Source organism: Salvelinus sp. IW2-2015, linkage group LG12 (genome assembly GCF_002910315.2).
Source record: "Salvelinus sp. IW2-2015 linkage group LG12, ASM291031v2, whole genome shotgun sequence".
Lineage (NCBI taxonomy): Eukaryota > Metazoa > Chordata > Actinopteri > Salmoniformes > Salmonidae > Salvelinus > Salvelinus sp. IW2-2015.
In genome coordinates, this window is record NC_036852.1 from 9,638,949 (window position 1) to 9,658,061 (window position 19,113).

At 40.6% G+C, this 19,113-nt stretch overlaps 1 protein-coding gene and 1 pseudogene across 1 annotated transcript; both read left to right on the forward strand.

Moving 5' to 3' along the window:
- LOC111971110 (GDP-Man:Man(3)GlcNAc(2)-PP-Dol alpha-1,2-mannosyltransferase-like) overlaps nucleotides 1-7,571 on the forward strand; it is a 24,860-nt pseudogene extending 17,289 nt beyond the window's left edge.
- Nucleotides 7,572-8,915: 1,344 nt separating this feature from the next.
- LOC111971008 (secreted phosphoprotein 24) lies at nucleotides 8,916-17,618 on the forward strand. The gene is given in 7 exon segments (XM_023997805.1): nucleotides 8,916-8,960; nucleotides 8,963-9,032; nucleotides 9,440-9,567; nucleotides 11,595-11,717; nucleotides 12,585-12,692; nucleotides 17,006-17,057; nucleotides 17,239-17,618. Coding segments are annotated over 7 exon segments (636 nt in total). The 5' UTR covers nucleotides 8,916-8,930; the 3' UTR covers nucleotides 17,364-17,618.
- The last annotated feature ends 1,495 nt before the right edge of the window (nucleotides 17,619-19,113 follow it).

The window sequence follows — 19,113 nt, forward strand, 5'->3', positions numbered from 1 at the left end:
ACAGGAGTCGTTCTCACCTTCTTTTTTTTACGAAATGCAGACATCATAATAGCCACAATTTGGACAAATTAGAATTACATGTATATCTTATGTAGATGTTAAAGTGCACTCTTAAATTTGTTGGTATTTAATATTTGTAAGGATTAACAAGCTATGTTTGGGAATGTTCTCTAGGGAAGTTGGTTCTGTGGATGGAGAATTTGGTTTATATATTTATTAAACAAGATTTTTCAAGTACTACACTCAATGAGTTTTCTGGATAGGCTTTTGTGATCTTACAAAGTAGATGAGTTTCATTAGTGATAGTTAGACACTGGGAATGGTTTGATCACAGACAATAAACTTTCTGAATATTGGAGCTCATTCATGTTATAAATAGTTAATATGTTGGAATCTTACCTTTGTTGTAAAAATAAGAACAAGTCAATATTGCCTCTATGGCGAGCTGGGGTTAAAACAATGATTATTCCTTACATTAGTGAATTCCACAAAAGCGTTTTATGTGGGGAAATGTTGTGCAGAAACATATTTTATGCCATTAAGCTTGTTTGGTGAAACTAGCGAATTTAGCACATGATTTTCCAGGAATATAATTACATTTCAGTAAAATTGAAGACTCAGATTATTAACCATTATTTGATAAATAATATTGAATGTATGTCAACATATTTTACCAGTTGATCTTAAATGTTATTTATGTAACAAATCCACACTTCAGACTTTCAGCTCTTTTATTAGAGAGGACTGACTCTTTTAGTTTGTGAGATTTTTTTCCGATGAGTCAAGAAAGGTTCTATTGATCTCTTTACAAGTGCTGGATTTACACATAATAATGAGGGGTGAACCAAACGAGACAGTCTCTGCTTGGACAGCAAAGTCTCTCCGAAGTATAGAAAATCCTTTGTATTATTAAATGATTATTTTTTTAGTTCTTCTTATTTTTAGGAGAGAAATGTATATGTTTTGACTAAGTAGTTTTTCGACAGATCTATCCTAAATATTTAACAGTCTTTACAGATATTTTTATTTCTTTATCATCAGAGTATATAAAAGATTTCACATTTTAACATTCGTTTTAATCTGGATGCAATAGGATGGATGCATAGTTGCTTGCTTTTTAAAATTTACAGAGTGGAATTTGCTTAATGGTAACTACTTGATTTCATTGGTCGATCCATGTCAATGAATGGACTCTTTCGTCACTCTGTTGATATTGATCTGTGGTAGTGTAATTTGCGAATTTTACTAGCTTATATTTGCAATTTGTGAGGTGTGGTCAGCTGTAGTCACTGTCTGGTCTCGTGCAGTTGTTATTTTATACGTGCCTTCAGAATAATGTCCAAAGCGGTGGGAGTTAATCATTACAAAGGCGGAGTATTCTTGGGCTTTAATTTGATAACAATAGTAATTTTTCAAAATACTTGCAATTGATCATGGATTGAGCATAGATTCCGCGGCCGTCTACTGGCTGGCGGCTTTGCCAGGCTGGGTTAGGGTTTATGAATGCTTGTATTAACATGTAGTCGTTTAATATTGTCTCTATACACAGTTGGGGTCTATAGCTTAATATGAGATCTTAAACCTAGCATGAAAGTGCATCCTTGTAGTGTGTGGGCTAATATAGTCAAATGTTTGCCTTGGGGCAAATTGAGCAATTTGAAGTGTTATCTTCAGAGTTATTTGTTATTCATTACAGTTCCGTATTATAGCAAATACATGGGTTTAAATGTATCCTGTCATCTTATGATTTCGTGTTAATTCCTTAAATCATGTCAACGACGTCACTTCATGTCCATGATATCACTTCAATTCGACTTTTTTTTTTAAATACAGAAAACGTGTAGGAGGATATACGGTGGAAAGAGTAAACATTATCATGTGATCATGTGGTGGTCCTTCTGGATCTATCAATCAAACGCATCTATTTTTCATTTAGGTTAAGCAAAGTCTCCTAAACAATTATGATAATGTTTATTGTGGGAAACTAACTGTGTTGAAGTGCAGTCACTTGTCTTAAGGAGTTTGTAAAAGTTCAGCAAAACAACTCATATTAGAAGAGCCTTCATGTTTAATGTGTCCAAAACTTGTGCAAGATGTTTGGTTAACATGGTAGAGAGAGAAAGAGAAATATGTGTTGATTTAGCCCGAGTAAAGTCTAAGTTAAACTTTACTTTTTGAGGAGGGCTTCGGGCTGCTTTGCAATAACAGTGAGCTGTTTAATACACCATGATGCCCCCCCCCAAAGAAAGATTCAATAATATAGGTCTTTCTTTAAAAAAAAATCCACATCTTGATTAACAAAATTATTTATTGTCATTTATTTGGGTTTAAACTTTATCCTGGAACTGCCTTTAGACAGAAAATAATTTGCTTAAGTTAGGCCTACTATTTGCTTTAGTAGGTCTACAGAATATTGTATGTATATTTTGCAAAATCGGCCGGCTCACAGACAAATTCACTTTGCTACACCCAATGACGTATATAAACCCTAGATTTTATTTGCTATTTATTGGCCATTGAGAGGCTTTGAAGCCACTGGTCGGCCATATTGGCACTCAATTCAATTCAATTCAATTCAATTGACTTTATTGACATGGCAAGTTATTATTACTTACATTGTCAAAGTATACATATCGAAAAATTTAAATAAAATATATATGTATATATATACACAAAATATATATATATATTTATATATAAATAAATGGTGGGACTAACAGTAATAATAATAGTAACATTAGTACTCTAAAAAAAACATTTTATGTTTAGCACACATAATATAATTTAAAAGTGTGCATTAAGGTGTCTGTAATAGAATAAACGTTTCAAAATGTAGACATTAATAAATGACTTTCTATAGTTCCCAAAATATTTGGTACAATTGAGGAGTGCCAAGATAATTTTATAAACATCACTGACTACACCAGGTGGCGTTATGCGCTCGCTGAGGTATAATAAGAACGTACGCGCTAACCTAAAATAAAAAMCAATAGTGAATTTGCAGCACAAACACTTCCGGTTTAGAGGTTGTGTTAAGATGTCTGTCCAAGATCAACTTGCTCAAAGTTTGTGTTTTATGTACATCTTTGTCAAAAGATGTTAGATATTAGCCCAACTAACTAGACAAAACGTGCGACTGATTGCTTTAGTCAGCTAACGTTACCTAGGCACTATAGCTAACTTAGCTGTCAACAGCAGCACAASACCTACGTTACAGCTAACTAACGTTAAGCCAGCTATTATTTTTATCACAAGTAATTCACAGCCTATGTTTATCAATGTCGACTCRTGTCATTTTTCTTAAGTCATGTCTTGTTACTCATGGAATGTAGGAAGCTCTCAAAGGCTTATTATCTGTGGCGCAGGGTTTTCAGCGCTTAGCTTCGTCCACGCACGGTTGTTGGCTGTGTGAACTACAATTCCGACGCTGTCTCTTGACGTTTATAAACGTCAATCATTTGAAACAGGCTGATATGCCACMCCTTATATTTCATGTCAGCTAGAAAGATGCATAAAAAATACAGTTACTGTAACAGTTTTACACATCCATAAGCTGTGTGTGCCCCCAGTTGATGAATAACTACACTTACTCCCCCCATTACCCAGATGGATAACTACACTTACGCCCCCCATTACCCAGTTACGATAACACACAGGTGTTCGGAGCATTCTAAAGATATCTACCTAATTAGCACAGGTATCCAGTTCATCACTAGTTAAGTCATAAACCCTGCCTATTTCTACAATTTATCTCCTAAACCTAACCCCACTAACCTTATGCCTAACCCTAAATTAAGAACAAAAAGCAAATTTTTCTTTTCATGAATTTTTACAATAGCCAATTTTGACTTTGTTTGTGGTAACAGTGACAACCAGATGGTCGCCTATTTCTTCAGCCTGTCTTCTGTAAACAAGCAACGTAACATGGAGATATGGCYGTGTGSGAACCCTAACACTATCAAGATGTGTAATAATTTAACCATTTMGTTTTTTGAAAATWATTTYTCTGATATGAAAGATACGTTCATTACGATCGTCGGGGAGAAATATACCTATCCTCAATTGGGTATGTCCGCATATGTTTCGAAAGACATGATTATTTACGTTTTTAACGTTAAAACACAGCGTTGGTATTGTAGTTCACATGGAGCCAATGGTGGGCAAAAATAACCGCTGAAAACCCCTTTACGTTTACAGAGAAAAGGTTTATCGAAAAGCTAACTTGTAGTATAGATAATCCGTTTGACAGGGTTCCTGGGCCTTGTTCAGTAGTAACGTTGCAGGTAGAAATGTCATGAATGGAGCTGCAATAGCTCATGTATGGCTCTGAGGTAAACAAACGCAGATGGTTGCAGATATAAATGGCATAAATAGAGCTGATGTGATTCCATATTCTACAAGTCAGAGATGCATGTTTGTACTAGCTACATTATATATTTCTAATTGAACGTTACACAACGTTGTCTTACTGAATGGGCCCTAACTTTTATGTAGAGAGGCTGCAGGTAGCCTAGTGGTGAGAGCGTTGGGCCAGTAACCAAAAGGTTGCTAGATTGAATCCCCGAGCTGACAAGGAATGTCATTCTGCCCTTGAACAAGGCAGTTAACCCACTGTTCCCAGGCCGTCATTGTAAATAAGAATTTGTTCTTAACTGACTTGCCTAGTTAAATACATATTTTTTTAAAGAGCAGGTCTGTCACCTTATTTCTTTTAGTTCTCTCATTACCCCAGGTTGTTGTGGACATTGCTTCTGCCATGTGTGTTTCTGTCCATGCTCCTGACCGCCACCCTGGTCGTGCTCATCATGGGTGTGTGCGTGTGGCTGCAGGCGAACAGGAACGCACGATGAGCGTCCCACAGTGGCCTTCTTTCACCTGTACTGCAACGCAGGAGGTGGAGGYGAGAGAGTGCTGTGGTGTGCCCTCAGAGCTTTGCAGAATAGGTAARGGRAAATCATTGCACCTTGACTAAGCTAAGCCACACCAGCTAATAATCACCGSTGACAAAGGATATTATTATAAACTGGGTGGTTCGAGCCCTGAATGCTGATTGGCTGASAGCCGTGGTATATCAGATCGTATACCACAGGTATGACAAAACATTTATTTTTACTGCTCAAATTACGTTGGTAACCAGTTTATAATAGCAATAAGGCACCTCGGAAAACGGATTGGAACGCCCATTTTCGTTTTCCCTTGCGTAACATTTTCTGTTATGTGCCCTAATGAACATCTCCCAGTCTTCCACATTAATTCACCCACCTGGGTCATATTCACTAGGAACCAAATGGATGCAAACAGACCCACAGGGGAGGGAAGTMCTACCAACTGGGAGGGACTASCTGAACTTGTCCAATAAACTATTGTTTTTGTTGCAAAACGTTATCCATTGCAAAAGGGTTTGCTACTGTATGCAATAACAAATATGGTCTTCTCCATGTCCCAGGTACCAAGATGTCAACTTCATGGTGTACACGGGCGACCAGGGTGTGACGGATCAGCAGATTCTTCATCCTTTTACCTCGACCCGTCCAGTTTGTCTTCCTCAAACACYGCCTATCGGTCGAGGCCAGCCTCTTCCCCCACTTCACTCTGATTGGTCAGAGTGTAGGCTCAATCTTCCTTGGTTGGGAAGCCCTTAYGGAGTTTGTCCCAGATGTCTACATYGACTCCACACCTTCACTCTGCCTGTGTTTAAATACCTAGGGGGTTGTCACGTGGCTAGCTACGTGCACTACCCCACCATCAGCACAGACATGCTGTCGGTGGTGCGCATGAGGAACCAGGTAGGTAATCGTCAGAACCCTGTTTCCCACTACAGACCCCGCGCCCCCGAGACACAGTCTAACTAGGGGGATATAGCAGGTCCATATCTGAATGTGCTTTAGCCAATGTCTCTGACTATTATTGTCAATGTCACACTCTGACTACCATGACATGACCATGTTGGCTGAAAAGTCACCTACAGATCTGGACTAGGCTAAGATCAGGATCAAATCAGCTAAGGGAATATGGGATTTGGGAATTCTCTGGAGACTTACAAGCACTAACTAACAGTTGCACTGCTTGTCGTGTTTATATCATGTCATCAAGCCTGCATCAATCAGTGTTCATGTTGTAACTTAGGTCCACTTTCCACTTTATCATTGACATCAATGCATGACTTCCTCTTGTTGTGCATGCTTCCTTTCACCTCACCTGATCCTATCATGTTATCTTTTACCATTCCCCAACCAACCGCCCCCCTATGTTTCTAGGTTCAACAACGCAGAMTACATCTCCAACAACCTGTTCCTGAGCGCGGTCAAGGTTGTCTACTACTGCCTGTTGGCGCTGCTCTATGGTCTGGCCGGCTCCTGCAGCGACGTGGTCATTGTCAACTCCAGCTGGACCCTGAACCACATCCTGACCCGGTGGCGAGCGACCAACCGCACCTTATTAGTCTACCCGCCCTGCGACACCCACGCCTTCCTCCAGCTCCCATTGGACGAGGACTCGGACCGGAARTGCCATTCCATCGTTTCCATTGGTCAGTTTTGACCGGAGAAGGACCATCGGCGTCAGATTCGCGCCTTCCGGAAGGTGCTGCAGAAGAAAGAGACGGGGCTAGTTGCGGGGGCGGGAGGAAGGGAGTCGCTGAGGTTGGTGCTTCATCTTTCAGTGTTCAATATAAATGCAGTCTTAGGTAATGTAATTATACGTCCAGTAATGTGTCTACCTAACTTTACAGCCAGCACGTACCCTGTACCCTCTGCTCTCCTCTGTTCTCAGGGGTGGTGGAGTGCATGGCGGCTGGGACCGTCATCCTGGCCCACAAGTCTGGAGGCCCCAGGCTGRACATTGTGGTGCCCTACGAGGGCCGCCAGACGGGCTTCCTGGCCGAGGATGAGGATGGCTACGCAGACGCCATTGAGCAGATCCTGGCCCTGTCACCCTYGKCCCGCCTGGAGATCTGACGCAATGCCCGCCTCTCGGTCAYCYGCTTCTCCGACCAGGAGTTTGAGGCCTGCTTCCTGGCCACCATGGAGTCTCTCATGTGGACACTGGCGCGATGAGGGGTATGGGTGGGGGAGTGTCTGTGGGTGGAAGTGTGTGTGTGTCACAGGCTCATGGGGGTGTGTGTGGTGTGAGTGTGCGCGTGTGCGTGTGCGTGTGCGTGTGTGTGTGTGTGACTAAAACTCATGCTTGTACTGCCTTGGCACATTTTGGCATACTAGCCATTCCTTTAGTTGACATAGAATACCGTTTGTGTTAAAGTGCACAAGAAATACGTTGACTTAAATGAAAGAGCTGTATTTATTGACACGTCAATCCAGGTGTACACTCCTTCTAGAGGGTCTTATTATATGTTTAGTATTTATGTTTTCAAGACCCATTCAATTTTTTCCAATCTATTTGTACTTGAGGCATAACATTTTTAGTGTTTGTCTAACCTTCAAGTTCCCAGTCTGAATTGTTAACGCATACAGAGAGCCGGCTGGTAGACTAGATTAGTGCTTGTCTAGCAAGGACTGGACACAACTGTGATTTTGATGGCATTCCAGATTGTCTTTTTGCAGTCAAACTACAAACCTCAGAAGATTGTTATAATAAGACGGGTGCTTGCATTTGTCCTATTTCACACATGTGATCAGCCATTATTGACGGCGACCCAGCACATCGASATATTTTTTCACCTAGTTGGCTCGGGATTTGAACCAGCGACCTCTCAGTTACTGGCCCAACGCTCCTAACCGCTAGGCTACATACAGTATTAATGTGGTTMTTGGGATGTGAAASACTTCTCTAGGCATTGTGAGATCTGATCTCTTGTGTAGTGTGACTACAAAAAAGACTACCTGGAATGCCAGCAGTGTCTGACTGACTTTTTGATGATGACCAAACTCTGACATCATTGAGAGAGAGGATAGGGGCGAGCCTGTAGAGACTAACTTCACGATCCTGATGATGACCAAACTCTGATCTCTGACATGCATTGAGGAGAAGGATAGGGACGAGCCTGTAGAGACTAACTTCACGATCCTGATGATGACCAAACTCTGATCTCTGACAATTGAGAGAGAGGATAGGGACGAGCCTGTAGAGACTAACTTCACGATCCTGATGATGACCAAACTCTGATCTCTGACATCATTGATAGAGAGGATAGGGCGAGCCTGTAGAGACTAACTTCACGATCCTGATGATGACCAAACTCTGATCTCTGACATCATTGAGAGAGAGGATAGGGGCGAGCCTGTAGAGACTAACTTCACGATCCTGATGATGACCAAACTCTGATCTCTGACATCATTGAGAGAGAGGATAGGGACGAGCCTGTAGAGACTAACTTCACGATCCTGATGATGACTGCTGTAATAATTATATTGTTACTTAACACTTAAAATAACTAGAAATACCGTTTTGTATCCTAAGAAGATTTTTATTTTTATATTAAAACATTTGTAAAAAAATTTTTTTTGATCTTTAGTGCAATGATAAATGATCAACAAGCATTTGAGCACAATWAACATGTGGATGACAGTCAGTGTTTCAGCTTGAATGATTCCCTGGAAAATGACATTTTGCCCTATTTTCACCATGTAAAAACATGAATAGGACAATCAGAAAACAACTGTTGTACCGGTCTTTCTTCTTGCGAGCAAACTTGTCTGTTTTTGCTAGCACTGCCTTYGCTTATGGCGGCTTTTTTGAAGGTTTTACTTGCAACTATTGTGATATGTAGTTGTTTGCATTGATTTGTAAGATTGTAAGTGCGTCTGCTAAATGACTGAAAGGTAAATGAACATGTGGCATGTAGGTCAGCCTGTAGGTCAATACTGTTGGCAATGAAATAAACCCAAAGAACTAAGGTCAGTCAGTGTTGTGGCAAGGAGGAGGGGACAGGAGGGAGAGGGCAGGATAGAGTCTGATCGTCMTGTATTTAAGGAATGGGGGAGTTGATGATCGAGGTGCTTTGTTTTATGCTAGACAGAAGATGAAGTGGTGTGGTGTTCTCATGCTGGCCTTGCTGCAGTCTTTGTGCTGCTCTGGTAAGTGATATACAATCCTTTCAGGTGTAGAATTCMATTTTGCAGCTGGTTCTGATAGTGCTTCTACACATGTCTCAGTCCATTTGATTTGTCATTTGCGTCCAGTCAGGAAGCTAAGCCAGAGTCGTGTTTATTGGGCTCCAAACTGAAGAAAACGAGTAAAATGGGGAGGAATAWGACATATTTATTTTCGTTTTCTGTTGCAAAACGTTTTAGCTACAGTGAGCCCTAATGAACATGACCCAGTTCAAGGTATTATGTTACTCATTAATAATACATAATAAAAATAAAAACATTCATTCACAATGCTGACGAGGGACCCAGGACAATATTACCTCCCAAATACCACTGATGTGAAATGTACTGTATGAGTGCTCAGTCTCCTCTTTTACCTTTGACCTCTGCAGGCTTGCCCCTGTACCAGTCAGAGTTGGCGTCCACGGCAGACAAGGCTCTCGTCGTGACCATGACCCAAGTCAACAATCTGTAYGCTGGCCTTCGTCTATACCGAGTCACCCGTGGCTCTATCAAAAGGGTAAGTGTCTTCTCACCCCTGACCTCATAGTGGAATGGCTACATTTACAGTGCCTTCATAAAGTATCTATACCCCTCGATTTATTCCACATTAAATGTGATAAAATCTATTTAATCCATTTTGAATTCAAGCTGTAACAAATGTTTTGTTGTGTTACAGCTTGAATTCAAAATGGATGAAATATTCTTATTTTGTCAACCATCTACACAACACCACATGATGACAAAGTGAAAACAGGTTTTTAGAAATGTTTGCAAAAGTATTGAATATTAAATACAGCAATTGAGTTAAGAAGRACGCCTGTATCTTTAGTGACTGGGTGTATTGATACACCGTCCACAGTGTGATGAATAACTTCACCATGCTCAAAGGGATATTCAATGTCCGTTTCTTATTTTCTTTTACCCATCTACCAATCGGTTGCTCTTCTTTGTGAGGCATTGGAAAATGTGGTTGAATCTGTATTTGAAATTCACTGCTCGACTGAGGGACCTTACAGATAATGTGTGGGGTACAGAGATGATAGTCATTCAAAAAACATTTGATTTTCATTTGCAAAAAAAATTAAAACATTATTCCACTCTGACATTATGGGGTGTGTAGGCCAGTGACACAAAATCTCAATTGAATCCATTTTAAATTCATGCTGTAACTCAACAAAATGTGGTAAAGATTAAGGGGTATGCTCTTRGGGCTCTATTCAATCCACATTGCGGAAGTTCAGCTTTACAGCGTGATTGAAATTTAAAGGCAATGTTCCCGCTTTAGTGGTAAAGGCTGCATATGTCAGCTCAATCGTAAATTACCTTGACATTTCTATCGCAGAATCTGCAATGTTTAAGCTTTACAGTTGGAATATAGCCCCTACTATAGGAAAGTACTACACGGAACAAAAATATATAAACGCAACATCTGTTTTTCAATTTTCCATACGCACAAAAAGCTTATTTCTCAAAAAACAACAAATATTTTACCTTTATTTAACTAGGCAAGTCAGTTAAGAACAAATTCTTATTTTCAATGACGGCCTAGGAACAGTGGGTTAACTGCCTGTTCAGGGACAGAACGACAGATTTGTAGGCCCATTATTGTGCCATTCATCTGCCGTCATCACCTCATGTTTCATCATGATAATGCACAGCCCCATGTCGCAAGGATCTGTACACAATTCCTGGAAGCTGAAAATGTCCCAGTTCTTCAATGGCCTGCATACTCAGCAGACATGTAACCCATTGAGCATGTTTGGGATGCTCTGGATCGAAGTGTACGACAGCCTGTTCCTGCCAATATCCAGCAACTACGCACAGCCATTGAAGAGGAGTGGGACAACGTTCCATATGCCACAATCAACAGCCTGATCAACTCTATGCAAAGGCCATGTGTCACGCTGCATGAGGCAAAATGTGGTCACACCAGATACTGGCTGCTTTTCGGATCCACACCCCTACTTWAAAAAAATAAAGTATTCGAGACCAACATATGCATATCTGTATTCCCAGTCATTTGAAATCTATAGATTAGGGCCTAATGTATTTAAATTGCCTTTATTTATTTTTTTACCTTTATTTAACTAGGCAAATTCATATTTACAATGACAGCCTGGGAACAGTGGGTTAACTGCCTTGTTCAGGGGCAGAATGAGAGATTTTTACCTTGTCAACACGGGGATTTGATCTAGCAACCTTTCGGTTACTGGCCCAACGCTCYARCCACTAAGCTACCTGCTGCCCCTACTGTAACTCAGTAAAATCTTTGAAAATGTTGCATTTTGCGTTTTATATTTTTGTTCCGTATACATTAACAAGTCTATCTAGCCTACCAGTTCCCTCACGTGTAGACTTCTCCCTGAATGGCCTCACAGGCACCATCCCACTTCTGACAACAATGTAGCAAGTCAAACTTGCTAACCTCTGCTCACTTGGGGAAGATAGGAGCAAGCATACCTAGGTAGGGGTCGTTACATKACTTTTTTTGTTGTTTTGTTCATACACGTCATCACATAGATCTTAATGTATCTTTTCTTCCAGGTTGTTCCTTTGGGATTGAACACTTATGACCTGATGATGAACTTTGGGATCAAGGAGACAGACTGTCTGAAGAGCTCTGGAGAAGACCCACAGCGATGTGCTTTCAGAGTGGGCTTCTTTGTGGTGAGACCCGATSCTCGATTATTGGCCAAAGAAAAGATCTGATTTGTCAAAAGGCCAATTAGTGAAATAAATATCAGAATTGGGCTGCCTGTGCCATCGCAGCCTATGAAATCAGTGCAAGAAATAGATCAGGGGCTGTATATAYCAAGCATCTCAGAGTAAGGGTGATGATCTAGGATCAGTTTTCCCTTTTTAGATCATAATTAATAAAAATACACTATGGACAGGGACGACCTGATCCTAGATCAGCACTCTACTCTATACACTACTTTGAGACTGAAATACACTGACGCAGTACAATAAATAATTCCTCCCCAATACGCAGCTGACGAAGGATTGGGACTGGTAAATACATGACCACATCTCTTTAACAAATGATTTTCTTGACCCACAAATGTAATATCTTTTCTAAATCTAGGACCAGATGAACAGGMAAAATAGCTACATAAAGTGCAGTAGCTGTATTTTAAATCAATACCGGATGACAATATGAGCAAATTGTTTGTGTTTGGTCCTGGACATAGATTACTGTGAGTCCACTAAAGGGTTTGTGGGGTTCATCTAGAAACTGACGGTTTTAGGACATTCTCTGTTGACAGACTCCACACACTGTTGATTTTGGCATGGGATGCTGTGTTTGCTGTGACAGACAGGGGAGAACAGAATGTCACCAAATGAGTTTCTCTCTGCCCTGAACATTCCAACAGGACTGGTGCCTGTTATAAAACGCTAAAGATATAGATGTTTAGATAGAGAAGCGTTCATTGTGCATTCATACTGTACTAGCATACTGACCAAAGTGCTTTATTGTATGCCCATTTTAACTGCCACTAATTCTTCTTTCCTCCCTCGTTCCCTCTCTCCCAGCCGGCSGCCTCCTGCACCGCACGTGTTCGCGTCACTGCAGAGGTCACTCAGGTTGTGTCCCTGAAATGTGGCCAGGACAGCTCCAGCTCCGAGTCCAGCAGTGAAGAGGTGAGAGGGGGAGGGACAGAGAGAGGGGGATGCCCAATAGATGAAGAGAACATAAGGGCGTTTTCACATGATCGCCTCTTTAAAAGAACTCATCTCACTCTTCTTTAAAGTGAACTCTGGGGYGAWTTWWWWWWAAATGAACTCAGTTCTTTGTATTCACACTGCCCTTTGATTTGAATGAGRTCTCAGCTCTCTTACCAGKTCACTTCAACTTTTTTGTGGTCTGAGTCCTCTTTGCATTCAAATTCCTATGCTTAGAAAATAACCAAGATTCCCCCCCCCCCAACATTTACTCAATGCACTGTGGGTAAATAAATAAGCCATACCATTCGAACCTGTTATTGGACAACCATGGGTGTCCCTACATACATTTTGGAAGCTAATAATGTAGTTGGCATTTAGTTACAAAATAAGACATACTAATTATAATCAAATTGTAAAAATTACTGGTAACAGGATAAAAGGCAGAACAATAACTGCAGATACATTTTTATTTTATTTAACTAGGCAAGTCAGTTAAGAACAAAATCTTAATGCTTTAATTGAAAATGTTATACTCAATTGTATCACCAAACCTGCACATAATATTTTTGTTTGTTTGTGGCACTAATGTGAGGGGCTATGGCAGGGGAAACTGTTTTGCAGAAGCTTATAGTGCTTGGTGTGGAAATAATGATACGTGAACCTGGAGAGCTTTCGGTTCACAAAAAAAGTGAACCACCTCGAGATGGTCTCAGTTCGGTTTGTTTCGCGGGGTCTGAGTTCCTTTGAAGCATTCACACTGCACAAAAATGTAAGCGAACCGGACTGCGTTCCCAAAGATTTGCTGAACGGGACCAAGTGTAAAAACGCCCTAAGAGATGCCCAATCCCAAAATCAGCCCCTTTTAGGGCCTAAAGACACTCGTGTAGATCTTTAAGGATTTGATAGGTACAAGTAATATGACAACAATTCCATCTATCCAATCCTTTCAGATGGACATTGACTRCCTAGAGGTAGAGGCTAAGGTTCCGTTTGGGATTGATCATCAACCGYTTATACCTGGTTCTAACTTGAGTTATTTGCCCTGATCTTGTCCACATTCTGATTGTGCCCACATTTTGACAGGTGTAGACAATCAAGACACATTGTGATCAGATCATCCTGCCCACCTCCAGAGGTAGTCAGACACGCATTGTGTCTGGATATCTTACAAGTGTAGACAGAACTTGACAGAGAAACCATTTGTCATTCCACCCTCTAAAGTCATTGACAGGTGCCACCATTGACTAATTGCATGTCTTACAATTATATGATTTTTTAAGAATAGCTGTGAAATAGTTTGCATAAAGGAAGGGACCAGGAAATCTGGTCACAATGCAGACACAGTGGACKGATAACAGACATTTTAATAGCATATTTGTATTTATGGATCSCCATTAGCTGCTGCCAAGGCAYCAGCTACTCTTCCTGGGGTCTGGCAAAATTAAGGCAGTTATACAATAAAACATTACAATACATTCAACAGATTTCACAACACACTAAGCGTGTGCCCTCAGTCCCTTACTACACTACACAAAATCCATGTGTACGCGTGTGTATAGTGCGTATGTTATGTGTGCGTATGCATGTGTCAATGTTTGTGTTGCTTCACAGTCCCCGCTGTTCCATAAGGTGTATCTTTGTTTTTAAAATCTTATTCTACTGCTTCCATYGGTTACCTGATGTGGAATAGAGCTCCATGTAGTACTGTGCACCTCCCATAGTCTGTTCTGAAGAGACCTCTGGTGGCATGTCTTGTGGGGTATGCATGGGTGTCCGAGCTGTGTGCTAGTCGTTTAAAACAGACAGCCMGGTGCTTTCAACATGTCAATACCTCTCACAAATAGAAGTAGTGATGAAGTCAATCTCTCCTCCACTTTGAGCCAKGAGAGATTGACATGCACATTATTCATGTTTGCTCTCTGTGTTCATCCAAGGGYCAGCTATGCTGCCCTGTTCTTAGCCAATTGCAATTTTCCTAAGTCCCTCTTTGTGGCACCTAATCACACGACTGAACAGTAGTCCAGGTGCGACAAAACTAGGGCCTGCCTTGGAGACAGTGCTGTTAAGAAGGTAGAGTAGCGCTTTATTATGGACAGACTTCTCCCCATCTTAGCTACTGTTGTATCAATATGTTTTGACCATGACAGTTTACAATCCAGGGTACTCCAAGCAGTTTAGTCACCTGAACTTGCTCAATTTCCACATTTATTACAAGATTTAGTTGAGGTTTAGTGAATGATTTGCCCCAAATACAATGCTTTCAGTTTTGAAATATTTAGGACAAATGTATTCCTTGACAATCATTCTGAAACTAACTGCAGCTTTTTGTAAAGTGTTGCAATCATTTCAGTCGCTGTAGTAGCTGATGTGTATAGTGTTGAGTCATCCGCATACACACTGGCTTTTGGCATGTGGTTAGTAAAGATTGAAAAAAGGGGCCTAGACAGCTTCCCTGGGGAATTCCTGAATCTACCTGGATTATGTTGGAGAGGCATCCATTAAAGAACMCCCTCTSTGTTCTGTTCGACAGGTAACTCTTTATCCACAATATAGCAGGGGGTGTAAAGCCATAACATATGTTTTTCCAGTAGACTATGATCGATAWTGTCAAAAGCCACACTGAAGTCTAACAAAACAGCCCCCACAATATTTTTATCATACATTTTTCAGCCAATCATCGGTCATTTGTGTAAGTGCTGTGCTTGTTTAATGTCCTTCCCTAATAGCGTGCTGTTAAATTGTTTACTGTAAAATAGCATTGTATCTGGTCAAACACAATATTTTCCAAAACTTTACTTCGGGTTGGTAGCAGGCTGATTGGTCGGCTATTTGAGCCAGGAAAAGGGGCCTTTACTATTCTTAGGTAGCGGAATGACTTGCTTCCCTCTAGGCCTGAGGGCACACACTTTCTAGTAGGATTAAATTGAAGATGTGGAAAATAGGACTGGCAATATTGTCTGCTATTATCCTCAGTAATTTTTCATCCAGATTGTCAGACCCCGGGTTCTTGTTGATAGAAAACAATTTTTTCACCTCTTCCACAATGACTTTACGGAATTCAAAAGTACAATTCTTCTCTTTCATAATTTGGTCAAATTGACTTGTGTATGTAGTGTCATATTGCCAATTAAAAAATTGTTGTTGCAATATCAGTCGGTTTTGTGATGAATGAGCCATCTGATTCAATGAATGAATGAATGGAGCTGAGTTGGCCTTTTTAGTATCATTCTTTGTCGTTTCATAGTGTAGTTAATTTTTTTGCACAATTTTTTTGCACTAGTTCTCAATTTGATCTATGTCTGCCAATCGGTTGTGCAGCCATTCGTTTTGCCTCATTACTCTCAACCATACCATTTTTCAATTCCTCATCAATCCCCAGGGATTTAAGTTTTTACAGTCATTTTCTTAATGGGTGCATGCTTATTAGTAACTGGGATAAGCAATTTCATAAATGTGTCAAGTGCAACATCGGTTTGCTCTTCATTACACACCAATAAATATTCTTTACCTTAACAGGAATCACTAAAAAACGTATTCCATGACCTCTTATACACTATATTAGGCGTAGCCTTTTGAACTTTGGTTTTCCTAGATATGACTACTATATTGGGATCACTACATCCAATGATCTGGATACTGCTTTCAAGCACATTTCTGCAGCATTAGTAAATATGTGATCAATACATGTTGATAATTTCATTCCTCTGCTGTTTGTAACTACCCTTGTAGGTTGACTGATAACCGGGTTGCAGCTTGATTAAAGCCAGTCAATATTCACCCAGAAAATATACCTCTTTATCACATACTTTATCAAGCATTTCACACGTTATCCAGATACTGACTGTTAGCACTGGGTGGTCTATAGCAGCTTCCCACCAGAATGGGCTTTAGGTGAGGCAGGTTAACCTGTAGCCATATTACTTCAACAGTATTTAACATGAGATCCTCTCAAATCTGTACAGGAATGTGGTTCTGAATATCAACAGCAACACCACCACTGACATGTCGTTTTTTGTTATAACCTTGTATTGCTACCCCTGTATCAAATGTATTGTCTAAGTGAGTTTCAGAGAGAGTCAGAATATGAATCATCTGTTACTAGCAAGTTATTAATTTCATGAACCTTGTTTCTTAAGCTACATATGTTAACGTGGGCTGTGTGTAGACATTTCTTGAAATGTGGGCAAAATCAGGACAAAGGATCCATGTTAGCACCAGGTATAAACAGAGCTGAAGTATTCAGCTGAGCAATACAGAAAAATAACTAAATCCAGATTCTCTATCAACAGAATTTCACGAGGAAGAGGCAGCAGTTGAACGTGCAACCGTTAGGGAACAGGGGTAAGCAAACCTAGCCTATTCCCAGATCTGTTATTGCGATCTTTTTATCTCCTTTGGTCAGTTGGCAAGATGGCACAAACAGATCTAGGGACCAGGCTAAAGCAAATCTGCTTCGGTTGACACCAATGTATAGAACACACAAAATAATCACTGTGCTAACCAAAATAATGTATTGCTGCAGGCCCYGTCCTGCCTGCGCCTGGCTTCTCCGAGACCACTCGCTTTCCCAGCCACTCTTTCTCCAGACAAGAAGTGGAGCCTCAACCGATCCCAAGGGGCGACAGMATCGGCAACCACCTGGAGTGACTCKGCACGACACACCYGGAGTGTATTCAATGATGTGAAACGTTACGAGTGTTGCAGATAGAATAGGGAATTGTCAGCTCTATACAGTACAATTCTGAATGACAACCATATCTGTTCTACACCATACATTTCTATCTGAACGTGACATTCTCCTGATCAGGCCCTGACAGTACTCGTTGGAAAGCAGGGAGGTTCTGATGGTGGCACTGGAACATAAGAGATCATTYCCAATTAAATTGATTACTCTTGTCTGAATGCGAGTCATCATTCATTTTCATGTTTTGTAAGAGGGACATACAAGCAAAAATTTCTATGAATGATCTACTATCCATCATGATTGAAAGACGCATGCAGGGTGATCCTGTGAATGCAAGACATGTGGAGACCACAAGAGGGCATTCAAAGCCCATCAACACTGAACCCAGAGCTACATTCCATCTTATTATCAAAGACTGTTTGGCTGTGTTTATACAGGCAGCCCAATTATTGKCCATAGAGCTGATTTGATAGTCAAATGAACAATTGGGTGGACTGTGTATAAACAGACTTTGTACAAAACATTAGGAACACCTTCCTAATAAATGAGTTGCACCCCCTTTTGCACTCAGAACAGCCTCAATTCTTCAAGGCATGGACTCTACAAGGCGTGGAAAGCGTTCCACAGGGATGCCGGTCCATGTCGACTCCAATGCTTCCCACCGTTGTGTCAAGTTGGCTGGATATCCTTTGGGTAGTGGACCATTCTTGATACAAAGGAAACTTAAGCATGAAAAACCCAGCAGCGTTGCAGTTCTTGACACTCAAACCGGTGTGCCTAGCACCTACCACCAWACCCTGTTCAAAAGGCACAAATCTTTTGTCTTGTCCAGTCACCCTCAGAATGGCACACAATCCATGTCTCAATTGTCTCGAGGCTTAAAATCCTTCTTTGACCCGTCTCCCCTTCATCTTCATTGAAGTGGATTTAACAAGTGACGTCAATAAAGGATTATAGCTTTCACCTGGTCAGTCCTCATAGAAAGAGCAAGTGTTCCTAAATGTTTTGTACACAATGTATATCTATGCATATCATACCAGTGACGGGTATACAAATGAGCTCTTCTAGAACACAACAGGACACGAAGCCTAAAAAAATTGAACCTTGACCCTTCCTTCTTTGAAGTAACCGCTGATCTGACATCACTGGATTGGTATCAGCAACCTTTCAATTGCATTGATTTCACTAACTATATGTTACATATACATAAACGTATGTGGACAMCCCTTCAAATGAGTGGATTTGGCAATTTCAGCCACACCCGTTGCTGACAGGTGTATAAAATCGAGCACACAGCCACAAACATTGGCAGTAGAATGGCCTTATGAAGAGCTTAGTGACTTAACGTAGTACCGTCATAGGATTCAATCTTTCCAACCAATCAATTCAGAAAATCTCTGCCCTGGAAGCAAGCCTAAGATCACCAATTTCTAAAAGGAGCAATCTGGGATTGGTACATCCAATTTTACTTTTAAATGAATGATAGCAAATTGATTATTGAACTTAATTACACTTACCACAATCAAAACTAAAAATAGAAGCTTGTTTTAMTCCATTGCATTCATGATAAACGATGTCAGCTCAATTTTAAATTACCTTTAGATGGTGCAAGCGAATTGAATCTCATCCCTGGTTAAATTGTTTGTGGTTAGATTACACCAACCCCATTCCTTAGCTATTTAGCAAAAAAGTTTGTTTGAGTCCCAGATTGCC